Raw genomic sequence first — 22863 nt, 5'->3', positions numbered from 1 at the left:
GAATGACACTAAGGGGTGTTCCTGCTTGTTCCTCCTGCCGGTGACCCAGTTGAAGGTGGGATCTCTCCAGGAGCCAGTGATACATCAAATGAACAATCAAAAGTAGAGTAGCCAAGTCTCTATCTCCAGCCCACGGTGAACCAAGGAAAGGGATTCCACCTAGAGGGCAAGCTCATAGACCGAGTCCAGAGACAGTATCATATAGTGTTGTATGTTCTATTAAAAAGATAGCAACCACGTGGAGCATAAAATCATAAATGGATAAAAAGCACTTACAAAGATGGCCGCCGGACCATCACGTGGACACGGCTCTTTTACGATCACGCTGGTCATCATTGATTATAACACACATTTATATTAGCGCTGCACTTTGATATTTTAGTGTTTTGTTTTGGTGGAGACAGAGGGTTTGCCACGTTGTGCCAGCTGCTTTGTTCTTTCTTTTTTTTGTCTTGCGCTCACCGTTTATTCTTTGACTTTACATGAATCTGATTGATAAAATCTACTTTTTATGTTTGTGGTGTTGTGTCTTTTATAGATTGAGCATGTTGAAGTGACAGTGATTTTCCTTTTTTGTAGGAAAGACAACAGCCGGTCAGTCTTGGGCAGGACGAGGAACCCCTCTCAGGGTTTGAATGGAGAAATGGCACTGACGGTGTAACAAAGGGAATCTGGATCTGGAGCAAACCCTTCATCCTGGAGAGGAATGAGGAGAAGGTTTGATGGAGACATTCTCTGTTAAATTATATAAGTCGATCTATTCTCATGTACAGAGATAGACAAATTGATGGGGGATACACTTCATTATTGCCTTGTCCTGCCATTGACCAAACTAGAGTTGAGCGAACAGACAGCAGCAAATCTGGATCCAAACTGTACAAATGGATCATCTCAGGATCACTGCCAATCCATCTGTGACTTTGATCTGTCAGTAGATGTATTGCTTGCCTGCAAAGGTGTAGCAGAGCCCCTCATCCAGGGAAATAATCCTAACAGAGGCAGCGCCAAGAAAACACAGGGCTGGTACTCCTAGAGGTAATGATAGTGAGGCCTACATGTGTTCCAGCACACGGTCGGTACCAGGGGTGGACTGACCATTTGGAAACTCGGGCTCTGCCCGAGGGCCCAGGGTCAGCAGGGGGTCCCAAGAGATGCCCCTGGTACCTTTTTCATAGGCTTTTTTGAGTTTGGGCAAGGACACAGGGGCCCTATGATCCCCTATTGCCCGGGGGCCCCATGAGTTGTCAGTCCGCCCCGGGTCGGTACCTATAATATAGGAGCAACAAGTACACAAAAGCACATGTCCTTCTAAAACTGGTGCTGGGTTGTAGGGCAGAGATGAGCTCTTTTTCCATTTTCCTGGCTCAGAAGATATGTTGCATGGCTCAGACTTTTTGTACGTGTAGTCTGGCCTCTTTTGGATTTAACAGGCAAAACGCAGATTATCCGGTGAGAAAAAAAATAAATAAAAACTAGTTCTGTTCAGCTGGACTTGTTCTGCAATGTTTTGAGTTCCTCACTGAGTGTTATGAGCACGCTCAATCATTTTTAACCATGTAGTGATAAGGAAATCAACAACCTCTACTCTGCGGTGAAGGTTCTGGTGTGGAGATCCTTTAGAACCTGATGTACCAACTATTTGGAAGCTCCAATCCTGGTCAGATGCTATGAAGGAACCTCCCCAACATAAACAGTTTACTTACGAGGGGCATTCAAGTCAAACTGGGACTTTTTAATTTTCCAGGTATAAAAAGGGATGCTGGCGAGGTGGTACTACATGCAGTAGTAAGTGGCCAGTGTGTCCTATCACTGATAGGTGGCGCATATGTTGTGGGCCAGTCAAGAGACCATTAATCAAGATGGCAGACGGCGGTGTTAGTGCGTGCATGGAACAGCGTGTGATGATGAAGTTTCTTGTGAACAAAGGTGTAAAATTTGCAGATATCTACAGAAGACTTCAAGCACAGTACGGGATGAGGCGCTCAGCCGCAGTAAGACATTTGAATGGTGGAAACATTTCAAAGATGGTCATACGTCCATCAGTGATGATCCCAGCCATGGTGGTTCCCAGCCCACAGCAGTCATTCCTGTGAACATTCAGCACATGGAACACCTGATCTTGAATAATCGACGCAGAACCTGCTGTGAAATTGTACAAGAGACAAATCTTTCTGTGGAAACGGTGAACACAATGATGAGGAAGTGAAGCCGGCTGTCCTAGGATGGTTCAGGCGTACTGACAAATCTTTTTATGTCGAAGCTCTCCAGGCATTAGTTAAATGCTGGGATAAGAGTATAAATGTAGCAGGGGAGTATGTTGAAAAATAAATGCGGTTTCCACTCCTTTACATTTGTTCTTTTATTATATAAACATACATAAAAGTACCAGTTTGACTTGAATTCCTCTCGTATTAAGATGTGTTACACCACCTGTCCACCTAGTCCAGTAAGAGAACACATTGAGATCCATCGAGAAATTGCGAAGCGTTCTCTGCATTGTCTGAATGGCACCCCACCCAAACTAGTGACCCTCTTTGTTCAGTAAGTAGCAGGAGAGCCGCTCAGCACAGGACCCGGGAGCTAGTGGACATCACCTTAGTAGGTGTGCCTACCACAGTGATCTTCAGCTTCCATGGAGATCCCACAGGTATGGTATATGCAGAGTTACATTGACCCAAGCTGGACCACTGTAACTATGTAGGAATATCCATACCTGGAATTCAGCTTTAGGAATTTGCACAAAAAACTCATCATTACTTACAAGAAACAATTCTGTTATCCCAGAACACCTTGTTAGTTTGACTGACCTCCAGACTCCCAAATGCCTAACATTAGAACAAGAAGACTAATTGTCTCTATGTTCCATAACAAGAAATGCGAAGAACGCAGTGAACAAAACAATCTTCTAATAAAATCGGTGCAGCCCCAACAGTGCTGCCAATCTGTTCCCAACAGTGCTGCCAATCTGTTCCCAACAGTGCTGCCAATCTGTTCCCAACAGTGCTGCCAATCTGTTCCCAACAGTGCTGCCAATCTGTTCCCAACAGTGCTTTCAATCTGTGCCCATCATTGCCACCTATCTGTGTCCTTCAGTGCCACATATCAGTGCCTCCTCATCAATGCCCATCAGTGCGGCCCCATCAGTGCCACCCCATCAGTGCTGCCTATCAGTGCTGCCTATCAGTGCAGCCATATCACTGCACATCAGTGATGGAGAAAAATTACCTGTTTGCAAAATTTTATAATAGAAACAGAAAACTTTTTTTTTTTTTCAAAATCTTTTCTGTTTATAGTGCAAAAAAAAAAACCCAGTGGAGATTAAATACCACCAAAAGAAAGCTCTATTTGTGTGAACAAAATGATTAACATTTCATATGGGTACAGTGTTGCATGACTGCGCAATTGTCATTCAAAGCGTGAGAGCTCTGAAAGCTGAAAATGGGTCTGGGCAGGAAGGGGGTAGAAGTGCCCGGTAGGCGAGGGGTTAAGCAAGTTTGGACATGATAGATGTAAAATATCCTTTCAGTCAAAGTCTGATATAGTCCAAGGAATGTCCATTGAGATCGGTTCATTGATTGCTTTGGTGACCATTTACCTTCTCCTCACAGATGGCGGTATATGTCCTGGACACGGAGGGTTCGCTGGATATTGAAGGTGACCGGGAGACCTGCCTTAAACTTTCTGCACTGTCTATGCTGCTCAGCTCATATCTGGTACTGGAATCTAGAATACTTCCATTTTTTTTTAATTCTCCAGTGATGTTATCATGTATTCATCATAAGTTGATAATAATGTGTCAACTTTCGTGTTTTCTGCAGATTTTTAATGTCAATGCGTGTCTGAAAACCACAGAACTGGATTATCTGGAGGTAGGTGGTCTGTGATATCCCAAGTTCTAATCAGTAATATAAATTGGGTAACTTCAAGGGATAGCCACCGGTTCTCCCTCTATGTGGTTATATTTTCCATATTAGACCAGGTATGTGTCCATACATGCATGCAGAAAAGGCACATTTTATGACACCCACATGAATTTTGCTCAGTGCACAAGCATCCTTCTGGTCATTTGTGGCATTTTGGTGTCCTATTTTGTAACTATTGCTGTGATTCTGGTTAGTACCAAGGACTAGCTACAGAATACTTCAGGAATGACTTTGTGACAAAGGTGAGGGTCCAACCCGGCACCATACACAGCCATGATAATAACTCTCTACAAGGGTTAAACATACATTGGACTCCATTGCCTGGAAGAGCCTTCATTATTGATGGGAATAATCCATACACTCATCCATATAATTTACCAATTGTGTATAAAAAGGTCACAAAACTGTGAAAAGGTCATGTGCAGTTAACAGCAGATCTGTCAGGTATTTTAGGAGTCACGATATATTCCAAGAACATCACAAAAGCTCACACGGTGCAAACTGACAAGTATTTCACTAAGCGGCCACCATTTTTGGACACCACCTGTGTCTCGGAGGGTTTGCTTAAAACAATTACCTCTCTTCCTTCTCTCCTTTTGTTGTCTGCATCTCACTCCAGCCCTGCTGTAATATTGTAATTCCATGTCTACCTTTGTGGACAAGAATAGACTAGGTTAGCCATGGTGGAAGGGACAACATCCCGATAGGTTGGAGAATCTCATTGATACATCTTGCGTTTTTTTTTTTTTTTTGGTCTTTCCAGATGTATCTTCATGTGTCCGAACTGACAGGAGCGTCCTTTTCACTACAATATCTGCAGGTAACTGAAATTATTATTATTATTATACAGGATTTATATGGCGCCAACAGTTTGCTCAGCACTTTACAATATAAGGGAGACAGTACAATTACAATACATTTCAGTACAGAAAGAATAGGAGGGCCCGGCTCGTGGAGCTTACAATCTAAAGGAAGGGGGGGATGATACAAAAGGTGATAGCTGCGGGGGATGATCTGGCGGAGGTGATTCAAGTACGGTTATTAGGTGGGGGTGGGGTAGGCTTCCCTGAAGAAGTGCGTTTTCAAAGATCGCCTAAAGGCAGACAGGGTGGGGGCTGACCTGACATGCTGTGGTAGGGAGTTCCAGAGGATGGGAGAGGCTATGGAGAAGTCCTCGAGGCAAGCGTGGGAGGAGGTGATGAGGGAGCTAGAGAGGAGGATATCTTGGGAGGAGCGCAGTGGGAGATTTGGGCGATATCGGCGGATGAGGTTGGTGACATAGCTAGGGGCAGTGTTGTGGATGGCTTTGTATGCTGTGGTTAGTATTTTTGAATTTTATACATTGAGTTAGTGGAAGCCAGCAAAGGGATTGGCAGAGAGGGGCAGCAGTCGCTGATCAGTTGGTAAGGTGTATGAGTCTAGCAGCAGTCGCTGATCGGTTGGTAAGGTGTATGAGTCTAGCGGCAGTCGCTGATCAGTTGGTAAGGTGGATGAGTCTAGCAGCAGCATTCATAATAGACTGAGGGGGGGATAGCCTGTGTAACGGTAGACCAGTGAGGAGGGAGTTGCAGTAATCGAGGTGGGATATAACCAAGGCGTGGATACGTTGTTTTGTGGTATCATTGGTCAGGAAGGGGCGGATTTTGGAAATTTTCCGGAGGTTGAGGCGGCAGGATTCAGCCAGTGAGTGGATGTGGGCCCCAAACTTGAGGTCAGAGCCTAGGATTACGCCTAGCACCCTGGCATGAGGGGAAGGACCAATGGTTGTGCTGTTGATCTTAATGGTAAAGTCATGAGTGGGGGATTGGGGGGGAGGAAATATTACAGCTCAGTTTTTGAAAGATTGTGTTTAAGGTAGTGATGTGACATCCATACTGATATGTCGCTCAGTAGATTTGTGATACGTGAGGAGATTGAGGGGGTGAGCTGGGGAGTAGTTTATGAACTTACAGAGTTCCTTTTATAAGGTACTAAACTTTCTCAAACATCATGTATCCATACCCTTCTGTCATCTAACTACAGACACTAGACAGCTAGTGGAAAGGGTTGTGTGATGTGATGAACAGCTTCCAATTGTTTCATTGCTGAGTTCAGAGCTATGATGGTTGTGATGATAGTGAGGTCTGATGCCCCCCCCCCAAGACTGTGTAAAAGAGTCATTTACACAAACAACCTCATGATAGGCAGCCATGTAAAGTGACACATTTGAGAGAACAAAGTCTACTTTTGAAGAAATGCAGATCATCATAAACCTTAATTAGCCAGGGTCTTAAGAGGACCTCTGATGAGGTCCTGTCATAAATACCCAATTTATAAACAATTGGGTGTGCAACCTAAGCAAAACAGATCTGTGCATCTGGAATAATGACCAAGAGTTGAACCCTTATATAGCTCAACCCCTGTCAGGACCTAGATCACCTGCTGGTGTCACTGTGGTTCCCTGGGTGAAAGGTTGTAGTTCCAGGGTCCACCGGCGGGTGTCTCTCAGCAAACCCCAGTAATCAGTCTTCACCTGGTGCTGGCTGCTGGAAGGGTATTTAGTTCCTCCTCTACTAGTGCCCTTCAAGTCAGTGCTTTGCCTACCAGTCAGATGCATGCTTGCTGTTAAATCCTGAGCCTGTTCCTGCCTTGCACCTCTATCTTGCTCCTGTGTTGTCTCCTGCTCCCCTTGCTCCTGATTCCAATCCTGGTTCCTCCCTTCCTTGCATCTCTAGTATTTCCTGTGATCCGTGTTCCTCGTTTTGTATATAATGAATATGCTGTATTATAGTTTGGTTGTTTGTTGTTATGTTTATTGTTCAGTTGTATCTTAACATTTGCTGTGTTTTCTGTTTGCTGGTGTTTGGATGGATTTTGGTTTCACTGTAAATACAACACAGTCTCCTCTCAGTCTCCTAATTGTAGCCATGCAGATATGGCCATCCCTGCTGCTGATCCCTGACAACCCCTCAACTTTAAACCATATTCTGTAGAAATATAAAACACTTTGTCTCTCTGGAGAAGTTGTTGTCATGTGTCCTTTACTTTTTTTTCAGCACTTGGATGTTCTGGTGAGAGACTGGCAGGATCCTAACCATTGTGGCCGTGAAGCTGCTCGTACCTACCTACGGCACGAGAGTGAGGTATGATGGTAAATGCGAGGAAGGCTCAGAAAATAGGATTTGTTTTCTACAATCATCACTAGGAAATTAAATCCTATTGCTCAACCACTTTATAGCCACCCCATAGCAGAATTACTGCTACAGGGCGGCAGCGGTGTGCAAAATCACGTGTATAGATATATGTGATTTTGTATTTCCGGATAGGGGGCACGCTCCCCCTACCCGTGCCGTGATTACTTGCCGGCGCCCAGTGATTGCCGAGGATCTCCAAGGGAGGAGGGGTGGAGAACTGTTAGTAAACAAAACAGTTGTCTCCCCTGTTCAGCTCCTGCACACTGCTTTGCATGGCTCTGCACAGCACAGCCATGCAAAGCAGTGTGCTTACAATGAAGCACACAGACACTGCCCCTAGTAAAACAACAAACTCTTAACCCTTTGATCACTCCAGATATTAACCCCTTCCAGCCCAGTGCCATTAGTACAGTGTCAGTGCTTTTTATTAGCACTGATCACTGTATTGGTATCATTGGGGATGTAAGTGACACCAAGTCAGTTCCCCCCAGTGTCAGATGCCCGCCGCAGTCCTGGAGACCTGCTATAAGTTGCTGCTCACCACCATTACTAAAAAAAAAAAAAGTAAAAAAAAATTTTTGAAATCCCAGTATATATACCGCCATTTTTAGATGCTATACCATTCACGTAAAACCAATTAATTTACGTGTATTCAGATTTTTTTTTTTAGCAAAGACACGGATTTTGGCCAAAATTTATGATGAAATTAGATTTTTTGATTTTTTTTTTTTACTGGACAAGTTTAATAGGAAAAAGTAAAAAATATTGTTTTTTTTTCTCAAAATTGTCACATTATTATTTTTCTTATAGCGCAAAAAATAAAAAACGCAGAAGCAATCAAATATCACCAAAAGAAAGCTCAATTTGTGGGGAAAAAGCTCTATTCCTGGGAAAAAGAGGACATAAATTTCATTTGGCTGCAGCGTTGCATGACCGCACAATTACCAGTTAAAGTAATGCAGCGCCGTATTGCAAAAAATGGCCTGGTCAGGAAGGGGGGAAATCCTCTGGAGGACAGGGGGGTAAATTTACTTTAGGAGGTTTCTGATGTACGAGATTCTGGCCAAACGTTTGTGGACACCTGACCATCATCCATACATTAGGGACATCCCATAGGTACTGTTAGTGCAGCAACATACAAAGACATTTTAGCTCAAAGTGCTCTTCCAACTTTGGCCAACAGTTTGGTGAAGACCCTTTTCTGTTCCAGTCTGACTGTGCCCCTGTATACAAAGCCAGCTCCATAGAGACATGGTTGGATGAATTTGGTGTGGAGAACCTCAAGTAGCCTCTACAGAGCCCAGACCTCAACCCTACTGAACACCATGAATTATAACCTCGATTGCAAGCCAAGTCTTCTTGTCCAACATCAGCACCTGACCTCACAAATGTGAATTTAGAACAAATTCCCACAGACACCCTCCAAAACCTTGTAGAAATCCCTTCCAGTGGAGTGGCCACAAGGGAGGGTCAACTCCATATCAATGGCCATGGTTTTGAATAAGATGCTCAACAAATTGATATTGGTATGGCAGACGTCTATAAACCTTTGGCCATATATTAATTATAATTGTGAGTTTATTTTGTTACAGAAACTGAGGCTGCGGAAAGGTTCTGAATACCGGCGTTTGCTGGACACTCTTAGAAGTCCATCTGTCAGCGGCTTCCTGTTTCCCCACCCGGGGAAGAGGTTTCTGATGTCAAGTCAGGGATCACTGGCAGGTAATTCAGCCTCCCAGGCACTGTTACGGTGTAGACCGTTTTCACAGACAATAGACGTTTCCTCTCATGGCTATGAGATTTGTACAGATGACTTACCTGCTCTGTGTAATGGTTTTGCACAAAGCAGCCCCCATCCTCATATTTTTGGGTCCCCGCTGGAAATCCCTCCCAAGTGCCCCCAAAAGCAAGACTCATGCTATGGGGTTACTCGAGCAGGTTCACTCCTGAGCTGTGCTCTTGTGAATAACCCCGTCCCCAATCTCTCCTCCTTGGCTCACTGGCTGTGATTGACAGCAGCAGGAGCCAATAGCTGTGCGAGCCAATAAGGAGAGAGAGTCCTGAGACAGCCAAGACTCCCATGCACATCGCTAGATCCAGATGGGGCTCAGGCAAGTATAAGGGGAGGCTGAGGGGGGGTGGTGCACCCAGAAGGTTTTTTACCTTCGGGCATAGAATGTATGAAGGTAGAAAACCTTCTGCCCTTAGAACCACTTTAATGTAACAAGTGTGTTTCTCTGCACTGACTATTTCACTTATCTCTGATGAAAGTTAAGCTACTACAGCAGCTAATCTAACAATATAGATCAGGGGTCTCCAAACTTTCAAAACAAAGGGCCAGTTTAGTGCGCTTTAAACTTCAGGGGGGCTTAAAAAAAGCAAAATCACCTTGACGCTAACCTGGGAGTGATCAATGCCATAGGCTTGTTGTTCAGTGGGAGGAACAGTGCCCCATCATTGGTATCAATGGGAGGAACAGTGCCCCATCATTGGTGTCAGTGGGAGGAATAGTGCCCCATCATTGGTGTCAGTGGGAGGAATAGTGCCCCATCATTGGTGTCAGTGGGAGGAATAGTGCCCCATCATTGGTAGGAATAGTGCCCCATCATTGGTATCAGTGGGAGGAATAGTGCCCCATCATTGGTATCAGTGGGAGGAACAGTGCCCTATCATTGGTGCCAGTGGGAGGAATAGTGCCCCATCATTGGTGCCAGTGGGAGGAATAGTGCCCCATCATTGGTATCAGTGGGAGAAATAGCGCCCCATTATTGGTATCAGTGGGAGGAATAGTGCCCTATCATTGGTGCCAGTGGGAGGAATAGTGCCCCATCATTGGTATCAGTGGGAGGAATAGTGCCCCATTATTGGTATCAGTGGGAGGAATAGTGCCCTATCATTGGTGCCAGTGGGAGGAATAGTGCCCCATTATTGGTATCAGTGGGAGGAATAGTGCCCTATCATTGGTGCCAGTGGGAGGAATAGTGCCCCATCATTGGTATCAGTGGGAGGAATAGTGCCCTATCATTGGTGCCAGTGGGATGAATAGTGCCCCATCATTGGTATCAGTGGGAAGAATAGTGCCCACCATTGGTGTCAGTGGAAAGAATAGTCCCCATCGTTTCTATCAGTGGAATGTGGGAGGAATGGTGCCCCATCATTGGTGTCAGTGGGAGGAATAGTACCCCATCATTGGTGTCAGTGGGAGGAATAGTGCCCCATCATTGGTGTCAGTGGGAGGAATAGTGCCCCATCATTGGTATCAGTGGGAGGAATAGTGCCCCATCATTGGTATTAGTGGGAGGAATAGTGCCCCATCATTGGTGTCAATGGGAGGAATAGTGCCCCATCATTGGTGTCAGTGGGAGGAATAGTGCCCCATCATTGGTGTCAGTGGGAGGAATAGTGCCCCATCATTAGTGTCAGTGGGAGGAATAGTGCCCCATCATTGGTGTCAGTGGGAGGAATAGTGCCCCATCATTAGTGTCAGTGGGAGGAATAGTACTCCATCATTGGTGTCAGTGGGAGGAATGGTGCCCCAAGGCCTGAAAAAGGCAAGAAGAGGGCCACATCCGGCCCACAGGCAGCAGTTTGAAGACCCCTGATATATATATATATATATATATATATATATGTATATATGCATAAAGGAAACCTAAAATATAAAAAGTGATCTACAAGTATATCACCAACAAGTCAATCATCTGAAAAATCCCTCTGAAACCTTATCAATAATAATGTGAATCTCCATATGTGATCCATAATTACAGAATAATAGAATGTAACACTCTTCCTAAAACCTGTATTTATATAAACATAAAAATCAGAACAAAGGGAATACCTTACATTACAATGTAGTATGATGGGCCCTTTGTGGTGATTCTTCTCCTTTTAGCAGAAATATTCACTTGTCCTACCCTCCCTCTATCTCCTGTCTGATCAATGTTTATAAACAATGTTACTATGGGGGGGGGGGGTTACTGAAACTGGAGAGCACAGATTCTGGTGCAGCTCTGCATAGAAACCAATCAGCGTCCAGGTTTTATTGTCAAAGCTTAACTGAACAAGCTGAAGTTAGAAGCTGATTGGCTCCCATACATGGCTGCACCAGATTCTGAGTGCTCCAGTTTTAGTAAATCTCCCCCTTTTTGTATCTCTTCATCATCCATCTGAACATCATTTTCAAACAATGCTACTTTGCATCATTTTATTTCCCATCTGATCAATGTTTATAAACAATGTTATTTTGTATCTCTTTAATCCATCTGAACATTGTTTATAAACATCATTACTATGTATTTCTCTGTCTTCTGTCTGATCAATGTTTATAAACAATGTTACTTTGTATCTCTCTCTCTCATTTGGACGTTTATAAACAGTTCTGTATCTCTGATTCTGATTCTGTACCTCTATCTGAACAATGTTTATAAACAATGAAAATTATTACTTTTTATCTATCTCCCTTTGAATAATGTTTATAAACAATGTTACTTTGTATCTCTCTATCTCCCATCTGATCAATGCTTATAAACAATGGTAATTTGTATATATCTACCTCTTGGCTGATCAATGGTTATAAACACTGTTACTTTGTATCTCTCTATCTTCTGTCTGATCAATGTTTGTAAACAATGTTACTTTGTATCTCTCTATCTTCTGTCTGATCAATGTTTGTAAACATTGATACTTTGTATCTATCTCCCGTGTAATCAATGTTTATAAACAATGTTACTTTGTATTTCTCTATCTCCTGTCTGATCATGTTTATAAACAATGTTACTTTGTGTTTATCTTCTATCTGAACGATGTTTATAAACACTGTGCCAGGCAGTTTGTTCTTTTTTACAGTAGCCTCTGTATTTACACAGCAAACTACCACTGTCATTTTAACAGTTAGGAATTGCTGGCAAGTGCTGGAGGTGGGGGGGGGGGGTTGTAATACACATGTCTGGTGTACCTCGATAAAGTTTCTTGGGTGTGTAGACCAGTGTCCACAACTGATTAAACAACAGTCTGTAGATATCCATAAATATATTTCTAGCCATTAGCTCCTTCATTGTCTTGTGATCTCATTCACCGTTGTGTTTCCCGAAACTGGAAGATCGCTCTCCTTTCTTACATACATTCTATCACAGAACGGTTGTAGCACTCAATGACTCTAATAAGGCTCCAGTTTGGTAGGAAACCCTCCCAATGTATTATGGACAATAGACCTCCCAACAAAGTGTCGCTAGATCAACTCAAATGTAAGACAAGTCCCCTCCTCCTGGTACACCCTATTTATCAGGTCGTGGTTACCAGCTCCAATGGCAGCTTTCAGCTAAGTGCATGTCCTGTGTGCTCCGACCATCCATCTCCTCGCACTCCATCTGGTACATTTCTTTGCTGGGATTTTGGTGTATTGGAGCCTTCTACAAAATTCTCTGCTGACATCACGTGTATTTCCATCCAATCAGAGTGCTTCTGTATTCACAGACATGGATGAAGATTTCAGAGATCACCTCACAAGGTACATCTCCGAACTTATGGCAGGAATTTGGCTCCACCAGAAAACCGATATCAGCGAAAAGAAGATCACCTGCGACCATGTGGGGAGAGCTCTGAAGGTCAGTCCATTGCAGAGACCTCTGGTCATACTATTGGAACATAGAAACCAGTGCATGGGGGAAAGTATGATGATCCATAGCAATCAATCAGAATTACTGATGTCAAACTGCTGCAAGATGGAATCTGATTGGTTGCTGATCAGAATTATACAAGTCTAAGTCTTACAGCTTCTACTACGGCTCAGGTGGAGGTTCTAGAGAAGATAAAGTATTTCAAACTCTCTAGCTCAGTCACCTAAACCTAATCACCATGTAATGTGTCAAGGCAGATGTTGATTGTCCAAGAACATAATGGAGGTGGTGAAAGTTCGTGAGAACTCCCTGCTGTATTGTCATCCAGTCCTGTACCATGATGTATAGGACACATGTTAACTCCGACTCCAGGCAAATGGTGCCTTGTGCATCAATTCCCGTACTCCTCAGTAATAATTCCAGGCACCTCTTCCTAAGCCATCCTGCAGTGTAATGGGTCAGAATCACAGTTTCCTCTATGAGCCAAGCTAATGTCCTGCTCAGGAGACTAGACCTTTTTCCCCACTCATTATCTCCTTCGGTACCGGTCCCCTCACCGCCCCTTGAGCCACTGGAAGTGTCGCCACCACCAATAGGACGTGTCCACATCACACAGGCAGTGATAGAAATATCTGTAGAAGAACCCCAGGAAGGAAATAGAAGAGGGAAGGATCGGGATGGAGGCTTCACATGACTGCAGCTTCAGGTAAGTAAAATGGGCAATCGGATAGTATTAGATTTTTATATATATATATATATATATATATATATATCTCAATGGTTAGTTAGAGGGGGTTTGGAAGGAGGGGTTGCTAATATCTTGGAGTTGGACTTGTTCTATTTACATTTATTGCAGTAAAATGGGCATTTGGATAGGTTTTTAGTTTTTTTTTAATAATTGGTGGTAAGTTAACGTGGGGTTTGAGGGAGGGGTTGCTAATATCCTGGATTTGGGTTTTAACTGTTCCAAATAGATTTGTTGCAGTGCCCCCCTGTTGTCTTTAGTAACAATATTATAATATAATGTATACAAAAAATACAATCTTTTACTGGGTTGCACTTTTAAAGTAGAATTCTGGTTGCTCCCGCCGCCCCCCCACACCCCTTCCCAGCTGTCTTGTATTATAACAAAAAAAATGTACCTACCTTTTTCCTATGTTATTGGAACTGCTCCAGTGATGTTTTTTCATTCTTCCAGGACTGAGGTTCAGACTTGGGAGTATTATGATTTTATATATATATACTGTGTGTATATATATATATATATATATATATTTATTTATTTATTTCAGGTACTTATATAGCGCCATCAATTTACGCAGCACTTTACATATATATTGTACATTCACATCAGTCCCTAACCCTCAAGGGGCGTACAATCTAAGGTCCCTAACTCACATTCATACATACACATACTAGGGACAATTTAGAAAGGGAGCCAATTAACCTACCAGCATGTCTTTGGAGGTGGGAGGAAACCGGAGTACCCGGAGGAAACCCACGCAGGCACAGGGAGAACATGCAAACTCCAGGCAGGAGGTGCCGTGGCTTGGATATATATATATATATATATTTATTTATTTATTTTTTATTTCAGGTACTTATATAGCGCTGTTAATTTATGCAGCGCTTTACATATATATTGTACATTCCCATCAGTCCCTAACCCTCAAGGGGCGTACAATCTAAGGTCCCTAACTCACATTCATACATACACATACTAGGGCCAATTTAGACAGGAGCCAATTCACCTACCAGCATGTCTTTCGAGTGTAGGAGGAAACTGGAGTACCTGGAGCAAACCCACACAAGCACAGGGAGAACATGCAAACTCCAGGCAGATGGTACCATGGTTGGGATTCGAACCAACAACCCGAGTACTGCTTGGTGGAAGTGCTAATCACTTAGCCACTGTGTTGCCCAGATTATAGATTGCATGACGACATGCCCCCTAGGGGAGAGCATGTAAAGGACAGGCTGGGCTCACAGTATATAGGCAGAGTCATAGAAAGGACCGCGGGGGCTGGACCGTGGAGGAAACAGTGTATAGAGGCTGAGGCTTGCCACTATTTATTCATATGGGGTTGGGGAGACTTGAAATGTGATAAATGTGAAGTTCCAGTTTTAGACAATGACACAATATCTTATTTTCTAGGAATTTGTTATCATGTTACAGAGGAGACCGTACAGCTTTACTTCCCCTTTGCAGGTAATTATTACATCACATTAGAACTGTATATATAATGGAATAATGGACGCTCCTAATGACCTGTCTGTAACATATTATTTGTGCTATTTTAACTTCTAATGGGCTATTGATTTTTAGTGAGCTTTTATTTGGGTTGGAGTTCTGCTTTATTCAACTCCATTGTATCCAACTCTCTCAACAGATGTTTTATTCACTCGAAAACCGGAAACACATGAACAGTGTCTTAAAGAGCTTTCAGGATTTCTTGGACCAGCAGGTAACAATACAGAGACCCCCTCATTACCTAACACTCCTATGTGTCTTTTTAGGAAATTTCAAAATTTACATGGAGCTTCAAATTTATTAAAATTACAACACCTGAGCTGCATTCCTGATGATCAAAACTGCCTGTAAAATAAATACTGAAGTAAAAATTTTAAAAAAGTTATTGACCGTAAAATGTAAAGTTAGATGTGAACCAAATCACTAAAATCAATTTCAGAAATTGTTTCAAAACTCATTTTTAATCTCTTCCCAAACTGCCTGGAAGACCTTTCCGCCCTCTTGGCATAATAGCCCAGTTGAAGGGATACGGTCAGGGCTTGATGGGAAGGGATTAAAAATTAGTTTTAAAACAATTTCTGAAACTAATTACATGATCACTGTGATTGGCTGTCACAGTGGTCACATGATCAGGAGCCAGTCCTCCTGACATCACAGATGGGCAGGGGTGGACTGACAACTCATGGGGCCCCCGGACAATAGGGGATCATGGGGCCCCTGTGTCCTTGCCCAAACTCAAAAAAGCCTATGAAAAAGGTACCAGGGCCATCTCATGGGGCCCCCTACTGACCCTGGGCCCCCGGGCAGTGCCCGAGTTTCCAAATGGTCAGTCCACCCCTGCAGATGGGGAGAACCAATGTCCATTCCTCTTATGCAGGCCATAGACGGGTCTATTATCGACTGAATTTTCGTCCGCACCAAAAATCAGCCGATATTCACGCCGTTAGCGGGGCCAGCCCATTGGCCTTTTTTTGCGGATCTTCTCATTTATTTTTATCGGTCATGCTGGAAAATCCACAAAAAAGTCTGTTTTTCGTGGACATTGTTGGCAGCATCGGCAACGAGGCTGACCGATTTTTCACTTAACGGCCCACAATTCAGCCAATAAACGGCCCATCTATGGCCTGCCTTACTCTGTGCAGTGCTGCTGGCTGGATCAGTCCAGGGTTCCCTGGTGGGATGGGCGATCCCAGGAAGGGCAGCGCAGTGGTGGAAGGGGGGAACCCCACTTATGTCACCAGGGAAAGTGACTATATAGTGACTCTGATCACGTTTACAAGATAGGGAATTACCTCCTGAAAAACGGTAGCCTCAACCGTGATCGTATATATACAGTGGATATAAAAAGTCTACACACCCCTGTTAAAATGTCAGGTTTCTGTGATTTAAAAAAATTAGACAAAGATAAATAATTTCAGAACTTTTTCCACCTTTTTAATATGATTATAAATTCTACAACTCAACTCCAAAACAAATCTTTTAGGGGGGAAGTAAACATAAAAAACTAAAATAATGTGGTTGCATAAGTGTGCCACCCTCTTGTGACTGGGGATGTAGCTGTGTTCAGAATGAAGTAATCCCATTCCATACCATGTTAAATAGGAGTCAGTACACACCTACTATCATTTAAAGTTCCTCTGATTAACCCCAAATAAAGTTCAGCTGTTCTAGTCGGTCTTTCCTGACATTTACTTAGTGGCATCCTACAGCAAAAGCTGTGGTGTGCAGAGAGCTTCCAAAGCATTAGAGGGATCCCATTGTTAAAAGGTATCAATCAGGAGAAGGGTACAAAAGAATTTCCAAGGCATTAGATATACCATGGAACACAGTGAAGACAGTCATCATCAAGTGGAGAAAATATGGTGCAACAGTGACACCACCAAGAACTGGATGTCCCTCCAAAATGGATGAAAAGACTAGAAGAAAACTGGTCTGGGAGGCTGCAAGAGGCCTACAGCAACATTAAGGAGCTGCAGGGAAGAGTACACATGCATGGGTGGCCTGGAGCGGATGTCCTGCCGACCGCTCCGCATAATCCTGGCGCTTAAGGGGCAAATGTGAGCGGCCCCAGGTCACCTGCACCCAAAGCACATGTCCGAGAACCTGGCTGAGACAGTGAGGGCGCTCTTCATGCCCACCGGCCGGAAAGTCTGCAGGTGGATTCTATAACACATTTAAAGGAGCGGGCAGGGGTGGCAAGATGGCTCCCGGCTCCAAGGCCTCAACTGCTGCTGCTACAGGATCAGCGCTCGCAGGGGATTGAATCTTCTCCATCTGACCCTGGATGCCAGGATGACACCTCCTCTGCAGCCATGGCTCATGAGAGTGATTCTTCTGCACCTCCTGGCTCTATTTCTAGTCCTCCCAGGTCTCCCTCAGAGGCTGCAAGCCTCTCTCTAGGCCATGATTCCCAAACTTCCTCCCTACTAGACAGGGAGATGGCAGAGATTTTCGTTAGTCAAACAGGCAGCCAAGATTCCGCACAGAGCCTCTCCTGCACCTCCACATTTTTCTGGGGATTCCATACTTATTGCACATTTTGCTGATTTATTGCAACAGGAATTGGATAAAGCTACCACTAAATTGGCCTCTGACCTGAAACAGGATTTTTGGGAATTGGGTGATCGCCTCGAGAAAATTGAATCTAAAGTGGATGATACAGTCCACAGAGTGACTCAAAATTCTAGCATGATTGCTGACTTACAGGACCGCTTAGATGAGGTTTAAAATAAAATAGATGATCTTGAGAATCGTGCCAGGCGGGGTAATTTCAGAATTAGAGGGCTCCCTGAAACTGTAAAAGATATTGAACACATTGCCCGCTCCCTCATCCATGCAGCGGTTCCGACAATTGATGATACTCCTTTGGAAATAGATGGAATCCACAGGGCCTTGGTCCCTTTGCGGCCGGACGGCCCTCCTCGGGAAATAATAGCAAAACCTCGGTTTTTTTAGGGTCAAAGTCAGTAATGCGTTATGCTAGGTAACATCCAGATCTCGAAGTTGATGGATACCAGATTCAAGTCTTCGCTGACATCTCTCAAGCTACCATCTAAAAGAGAAGGGCCTTTAAAACGCTACTCTCGACGTGGATCCAGAGGGATATTTGCTATTGATGGAACTATCCGTTTCCTCTGCAATTTCTTTATAATGGCAAATCCTACTCCTTCTCTACATTCTCTGAGGGGTAAAGACTTCTGTTGAATTTTGGCTTTATCTCTTAGTCCCTCCTCCCGGAACCTGCCTAAAATTAATGGACCCCCCCTGCTGTCACCTCTGTGGTCTCCAGGCTCCATGAAGAAATCTGCTGCTGCAACACCACACCGGGTGCCTTGAAGGTTTGGTTTATTAATGTTTGTTAACTTCTAATGGAGGTCTCTCTGTGGCCCCTCTGTGGGGGCATTGGCCTCTGTGTGCACAAACTGGTTAATGATTCTGGTTGAGGTATTTTGGAAAAATACCCGGGTGGCTTTAAAATTTTACGGATGTTACATGTGGACCCCGGGGTGCCGGAAGAAGTCTATGTAAAAGACTCTCCCCATTGTTTGACTTTGTGGAGACTCTTTCAGTCCTTGACCTAGTGTCTAGGATATTGGTATTCTGTTATCTTACGTCACATATTGCTAATCAATCTTTTCTCTTTTTTCCTTTTTCCTAACTTTTTTTTACTTTTCTTGTCTGAGGGTCACCCTGGGAATTTTGTCCTGCCTTGGGATACTTGATACTCTATATGGATGGGTGGGTTTGTCTGATAGTGACCCCGCCATTTGCTTCCCATATCTACCCAAAAACAATGCTCTGCCATGCTCCGATTGCTCTCTCATAATGTCCAAGGGTTGGGCTCCCTTTGTAAATGACTCAAAACATTCTCCCATTATAAGTCTCCGGGAGCCGATATAGTGGCCTTACAGGAAACGCATTTTGCCCCTTCATTTACTCCCAGATATATTCATAGTAATTTTCCGACTTGTTTTTTCACTAATGCCTCCAAAAAAAAGAGGGATGGCGTTCTGCTTTTCTGAACAACTATCATTTACTGAAACTAAAGCTTTAAGGGATAGAGAGGGACGATGCCTCCTAGTGAAGGGTCATTTAGGGGGTAATATGGTGTCTTTTCTTATTTACTATGCCCCCAATACTAACCAGGTGGCCTTTTTCCATTCTCTTTTCAAGTCTCTGTTTAAAGAACTAGAGGGGGATGTGATCTTGGCAGGGGACTAAAATCTGGCTTTAGACCATATACCCGATTAAATCCCATGTAATTAAACTTAAATTGCCTTCTAAACAAAGCCACGATTTTGCGCGGCTTTTATATCACTATGACCTCATTGACGCATGGAGGGAGGCCAATTCCCACTTTTCAAGGGTTCATAGTCATTATTCACGTATAGACCATGTTTTCCTCCCCTCGGACAATGGGCAGCCCATAAAGCCTCCCATTTGAGGTTTTTTTTTATCCAGCCATCCTCCAGAATTAAAAAATCCAATGAAGAGTTGATTTCTACCAAATCTAGAGCATATGCATTGTTGGCTGCCCAACATAAAATTGCCCCGACCTCGGATCTTTTATCTAAGGTGGAACATGCTCGGCTGGAGCTTAACCTTTTTCCTCACCACAAAGGCAGAAAAACAACTGCGCTGGATGACTTTGAAAGGTTCTAAATTACCTCAATACTGGTGTACATTGTCAGGGAAGAAGGAGCAAACCCTCTTGTAGGTATCCATACTCCATCTTGGTTTGGGAAGATTTGCTCATTCTAAAGGTCCTCTCTCACTTTCCTCTACATTGCTGCCTCCATATTGCTGTAGGAGTGGTACGAGTTCAAGACTGGGTGATGTCTGAGTATCAGGGGTACCAGTGCATAAACAGGATGTTTTGGAGTGTTCATTGGGTATAAGTTTTGCTTACAAACACATAAGCCAGGAGAGTAAGAGAAACTGATGACAGACCAGAGTCAAACATAACTTGGTGATGAGGGTTTAGGCTTGGAGCTTTTTTTTTAAACAATGTGAACAATGTTAGCTGTGAGAATCTGCAGTATCAGCAGAATATTCAGCAAGGGGTCAGGTGTGAGATTCTGAACCATTGTCTAGTCTGGCTGCTGTTTAGGAGTAAGTACAGTTGGGGGCCAGTTATACCAATTTGCAGCATGGTCCTATTGCAATGCAGAAGAAATCCAGCAGGGGTCAGGTGTGAGAGTCTGTCACAGTGCAGAAGTATGTCCAGCAGGGATCACGTGTGAGAACCTGAAGCATGATCCTGTCCACAGTGCTGAAGAAAGTCCAGCAGGGATCAAGTGGGAGAATCTGTAGCATAGTTCTACTGCAGTGCAGGAGTACATCCAGCAGGGGTCAGGTGTGAGAATCTTCAGTATGGTCATGTTGCAGTGCAGGAGAACATCCAGCAGGGGTCAGGTGTGAGAATCTTCAGTATGGTCATGTTGCAGTGCAGGAGAACATCCAGCAGGGGTCAGGTGTGAGAATCTTCAGTATGGTCATGTTGCAGTGCAGGAGAACATCCAGCAGGGGTCGGGTGTGAAAATCTGCAGTATGGTTCTGCTGCAGTGTAGAAGAAAGTCCAGCAGGGGTCATGTGTGAGAATCTTCAGCATGGTCTGACTGCTGTTCAGTAGAAGGTCCAGTAGTTGGTCGTCCAGAAAAGGAGAGCGAATTGGCCGTCTGGTTACTTGTTATAGACAGATTGCTACATTAATAGTAAGTCAGAAGTCCAAAAGTGAAATGAAGAAGTAAAAGAGGAAATTGGACTAGAGACAACGAGAACAAAAGAGCAGAAGTTTGGGAAGGTGGTAGAGGAACAGGGAGCGCTCTCCTCTGCTCAAACAAGGTTGGTATCTACAATCTTGTCCTAAGAAGATCTAGTGATTTGATGGATGGAGCCATGTTACTATTACATCACTTATTTCTCCATAGCTCTTGAGAAATTTCTAATACTTTTCTATTGAATGTTAAAAAAATTATAAAAAGCCCTGAAGATAGGTTGCTGTTGTTTTTTTTTTTTTTTTACCCCCTCGTATTTTAGGAGAAATACTGCTCGAAAGGGTCATGTTAATTCTGCCCTTCATATATTTAAGAAAATATTTCATAAAATAGAATTATAACTAAACTGGCATGTTCCTTCATACTGTAGATCAGCCTTTCTTAACCAGGGTCCATGGAATCTTTGGGGTTTCTCCACAGAGTTGGCTAGGGGTTCCTTTTGAGCAATGAGCAGTTTCTGCCTCTCGGATGAGTATCTACTGAAACCAATGATATTTTTAGTTATCTTTAAGAGAGAATTCTTCCTACTGACCACAAATGTAAGGAGCAATTATCCAGTGACCATCAAGCTGTAATTGATGTAACGGGATCTGCAGATATAGTTAAACACTAGCAGGGGTCCCCCTTAGGGTTTCCTAAGACCAGTAAATTATTTCAAGGGTTCCGCCATACTAAAATGGTTGAGAGAGGCTGTTCTTGACATCCAAAATTCCAGGTTTTTATGCAGGTGGTATGTAGCACCAAATGTTCTAGTTTCATACTAAGAGGGGCAAGTACAACATTTGAATTAAGTTTCACCATTCCTTTCTCCTACAGCTCCCTGCCAATGCTTCTCCATTCAAAATCCTTGGGGTGAGGACATCTGAGATGAGGACCAGGGTCAGCGAGCAGACCGATGTTCATCTTGATACTTATGAGGGTGTGCTGAGAGGAGATAACGCTGCGGAGAAAGAGATGCTCATGGAGGAGATGAAATCTCTGCTGAAAGAAAAACAAGAAAGTTTCTGCGCTGAATATTCAAAGCGTTTCACCAAATGTGCAATAGGTATTGGCTGTGCCGTAGGAGGAGGAGTCCTGAGCCTGGCCGGTGGGGTTGTAGGGGCAGCAGTGGCTGGAACTGTGCTCGCTGTTGAGGCTGTAGGTTTATTGGGCAGTACGACTGCAGCGGTGGTCACAGGGGCAATCGGAGGCTCCGTCACCCTTGGAGCCATTGGAACTGGTGTTGGAGCGGGCGTTGGTGGTGTTATTGGACATGTGGAAAAGAAAAAAGACACAAAAGCTGAGAGAAGTACAGAGACATCCACAGAAGACACCCAACATCTGGTGGACAAAAAAGACTGACACCATTCCTGGAAATATCTCTGGAATTACCCGGACTGTCCTTACTTATGAGTTGTTTACTATAATGATGGCTCATTCTTTTACCAGATATCTTTATATGTGTTTACTATTGTTAGCGTTATATTTTGGGTAATTCTTTTTTGATTCATTTGAAAATGGATTCAATATTTACATTAAATAGATTGCAATACAATGCATTTTAGAAACCAGACACTGGGCCTGTGCTAATGGGCTTTTCGCATCAGAACTTCTTACTTTACCCCATACAAGTCAACAGGCATGCAGAAACCTTTCATATCAGGTTGACATTGCTTAGAAGGTTAACTGCACCACCTAATGAACTGCAAATGACCTCTGAAGCATCTAAACTCATCTCAAGTACAAGTGAGACCCATCTGAATGCAAAATGCTCAACTTCATAGTCCCACACAGGGGACATCTCTATATACACCAATGTCCCTCAGGTCCATTGAAGGCAAGCGTTGTTCTGCATCTGACTTTATTTTTCCAATAAATTAACCGTTTCTAATTATCTTTTCTGTTTGATTTTTGTCTTTGTAAAATATTTTATTAACTAATCTGTTTGAGGAAAATTATAACATTTTGCAGCTTAATGAATTTGACAAACAATATAATTTGAAAATGACTTGGGAGGAACAAACAGGTGGAGGAGCTTATAACTAGGGATGAGCTGAGTGTCTGTCACGTGCGCCCACCCTGAATATCCTGAACTTGCATTTGGACCAGTTTCCAGCTCTAAATAGATGCTAAGGAAGCAGTCAG

At 43.5% G+C, this 22863-nt stretch overlaps 1 protein-coding gene across 2 annotated transcripts in view; it reads left to right on the top strand.

The window, feature by feature from the left end:
• Nucleotides 1–22612, top strand: part of LOC149454672 (RING finger protein 112-like) — a 39872-nt gene extending 17260 nt beyond the window's left edge. For both annotated transcript variants that reach the window (XM_089687227.1, XM_089687228.1), the window contains 10 exons: nucleotides 580–717; nucleotides 3609–3713; nucleotides 3819–3869; nucleotides 4687–4743; nucleotides 6959–7045; nucleotides 8689–8818; nucleotides 12569–12699; nucleotides 14867–14920; nucleotides 15102–15176; nucleotides 21556–22612. In XM_089687227.1, coding sequence (XP_089543353.1) covers nucleotides 580–717; nucleotides 3609–3713; nucleotides 3819–3869; nucleotides 4687–4743; nucleotides 6959–7045; nucleotides 8689–8818; nucleotides 12569–12699; nucleotides 14867–14920; nucleotides 15102–15176; nucleotides 21556–22080 — 1353 coding nt within the window. In that variant the 3' untranslated portion in view covers nucleotides 22081–22612. The remainder of the gene's footprint in view (nucleotides 1–579; nucleotides 718–3608; nucleotides 3714–3818; nucleotides 3870–4686; nucleotides 4744–6958; nucleotides 7046–8688; nucleotides 8819–12568; nucleotides 12700–14866; nucleotides 14921–15101; nucleotides 15177–21555) is intronic.
• The last annotated feature ends 251 nt before the right edge of the window (nucleotides 22613–22863 follow it).

This window comes from Staurois parvus, unplaced genomic scaffold (assembly GCF_062004578.1).
Source record: "Staurois parvus isolate SC_StPar_1 unplaced genomic scaffold, SC_StPar_1.0 ptg000421l, whole genome shotgun sequence".
Taxonomy (NCBI): Eukaryota; Metazoa; Chordata; class Amphibia; order Anura; family Ranidae; genus Staurois; species Staurois parvus.
Note: the sequence above shows the minus strand (reverse complement) of the source record. Positions and strands in the feature narration are given on the sequence as shown.